The sequence below is a fragment of the Grammomys surdaster genome, unplaced genomic scaffold (genome assembly GCF_004785775.1).
Source record: "Grammomys surdaster isolate TR1022 unplaced genomic scaffold, NIH_TR_1.0 137525, whole genome shotgun sequence".
In the NCBI taxonomy this organism is placed as follows: Eukaryota; Metazoa; Chordata; class Mammalia; order Rodentia; family Muridae; genus Grammomys; species Grammomys surdaster.
Genome location: NW_021622438.1, coordinates 1 through 2,602, shown reverse-complemented (window position 1 = coordinate 2,602; position 2,602 = coordinate 1). Strand labels below are relative to the sequence as shown.

The 2,602-nt window shown below is 45.5% G+C and overlaps 1 protein-coding gene across 1 annotated transcript; it reads left to right on the top strand.

Moving 5' to 3' along the window:
• Positions 1-1,084: 1,084 nt before the first annotated feature.
• On the top strand, positions 1,085-1,901 carry LOC114615732 (60S acidic ribosomal protein P1-like; the record flags this gene model as incomplete). The annotated part of the gene is made up of 2 exons (XM_028761382.1): positions 1,085-1,159; positions 1,663-1,901. Coding segments are annotated over 2 exons (273 nt in total), but the record flags the coding sequence as incomplete, so codon positions are not given.
• Positions 1,902-2,602: the final 701 nt, after the last annotated feature.

Below are 2,602 nucleotides of genomic sequence, written 5' to 3'. Positions count from 1 at the left end.
TCATCCCAGGAGCTGGTCCCAGGAAGAGGGGGGCCCATCATTAACATCATGAGGGCCTCCCATGTGGGGTGCAGGCATCATGCCAAGCATCTACAGTGTTTATCTGGCTCTCGGTATTTGTGGGCTACAATAAAAGAGATCACTGGAGAAGAGAAAGAAACATGGCTGTGAATGATTGTTCCCTTTATGGGGTATGAAACAGGCTAAAATTTTGCTCACGGACCCCAGAGTTGACGTATGAGAGCCAAGTCTGATGTCAGAAGTACCATGCGTTTGTCTGATCTTTACACATTATCTTTGCTGGACACTTTTTTTTTAAATATTTATTTATTTTATTGATGAGTATTCTGTAGCTGTCTTCAGACACACCAGAAGAGGGCATCCAATCTCATTACGGATGGTTGTGACCCACCATGTGGTTGCTGGGATTTGAACTCAGGACCTCTGGAAGAACAGTCAGTGCTCTTAACCGCTGAGCCATCTCTCCAGCCCCATGCTGGACACTTCTTAGCTCCTAATGGCTAATGTTGATCAGCAACATTCTGGGAATGAAAGTGCTCAAAGTCAGAGCCTGAGAAGGAGCTGGGGGTTAGCAGGATTTCTTTTTCAGTGTGCCCTGTCACTCAGTTCTGAGATGGCACACATTGACTGACACATTTCACGCTGACCACAGGATGTTTTATGTATACTGCAGAGAATAGCCTTGCACTTTACCCCTTGTGCATACACTCTGGAGTGTTGAGTGTGGAGACCATGACTAGAAGTGCTGCTTGTAGGCTGTGTGCACACCCGGCTTTAACCCGGTTTTTACCGATTTGTTCTTTTGTTCACCTTAAACACATGAATGGTGATCCTGCATGCGCTTTTTAGGTCAAGGGTTTCGAGTGGGTTGAGTTTTAGGCCTCGAACTAGGTCATCAGTCATACGGGACAATCCCACTAGCCACTGAGATGTCAAACCTGGCTGTCATCTTTATAAGGTCTACTTTAGACCAAATAGAGAACATAACTCTGTTTAAGCGACTTCCGTGACTTAGTTCTAACCAAATTCTAATCGTTCTGATGGATTGGCATTTGTGTTCCAGGAGGATAAGATCAATGCCCTCATTAAAGCAGCTGGTGTCAGTGTTGAACCTTTCTGGCCTGGCTTGTTTGCAAAGGTTAAGCTTAGGGTTAGACTTGCTAATGTATGATTTCGACCACCATTCTTGAGTTTCCTACCTTATGTTTGTGCTTGTTGATGTGGCTTTTATGTCGGGCCCTGGTTTCTAACAGTCCATGGTTTGATTGCCTCTTAAGTTTGGGCATTTGAAACTGTGAGATTATTGCAAAATGGAAAGCTACATTCTATTTATACAAGTAGTTTTGTTTCTGGCAAGTGGGGTCAACCAGCTGGTGGGGCTGGCTTCAAAGAGTTTAGAAACTTTAAAAATATTTTTATCACTTGGTTCTTCGGGTTATTTAGGACAATTTTCCCATCTGTAGGAGGAAATTTTTTTGTACTGGATACAGGACCAACCTCCACCAGAAATATCAGTCTTGATTGTGTATTGATTTACTGTAGTCCTGGACATTGATCTGGTCCTGGGTGAAAAAATCTGAACTGAATCGTTAAATCCTGAAACACAAGACTAAAGACCTTTTCTATATCCCTGTGTTGTAGGCTCTGGCCAGTGTCAACATTGGGAGCCTCATCTACAATGTAGGGGCTGGTGGGCCCGCTCCAACAGCTGGAGCTGTGCCTGCTGGTGGTCCTGCTCCATCCACCGCTGCTGCCCCCGCTGAGGAGAAGAAAGTGGAAGCAAAGAAGGAAGAGTCTGAGGAATCAGAAGATGACATGGGCTTTGGTCTTTTTGACTAAACTGCTTTTGTTGACATGTCCAATAAAGAGCTGAACCTGTAGGTGGGCTGGTCTCACTTGTATGCCACAAAGCTCTTTAAGTTTCAGCATGGTAGCAGGTCCCAAAAATGTCAGGGAAGGAGGGTCTTGAGATCAAAGCCAGCATGAGTTACTTGGATGAAAAATAAGGCCTGGGTCAGTTCCCTAAGAACTGGACCATCTGGGTAGAGTGAATGGGTGGGTCTATCTCCAGAAAGCCCCTTCAAGTGACGGTTAGGTTCAGAGCACCTGTTTAGTGAATCTGGAAACCTGTTTAGTGAATCTGGAAAATAAATCGAATAGATGCAAATGTGTAGAATGACCACCTCCCGTTTAGAAGAATGGGTGGGACTCCATGGTCAGCAGAGTGTAGTCAAGTCAGGAGGCAGGACTCAGCTTGGCTTTTCTCCACTGCTAGCTTAAAGGCTCCTGTTGGGAGGCACCGCTTGCCATCAAGGTGGGAACTGAAGGGTAACATGAGAGATCTGGAAATTGGGCACCACAGAGGTGGGGACTCAGGATTTGTGATGCTGTCAGGCCCAAAGCTGAAAATTCTGGAGAGGAGTCACCACACAGGCTTCGCACATAGGTAAATGTTGCTGTCACCATGTTGAGCTAGTGTGGATGAGAGCCTACTGTTGAGTTTGAGAGTAAAAACCAAAACGCTCCCCAAACTCAGTTCAGGAGGCCCACCTCAGGCTGGATTAACTTTACTGCTCTAAAT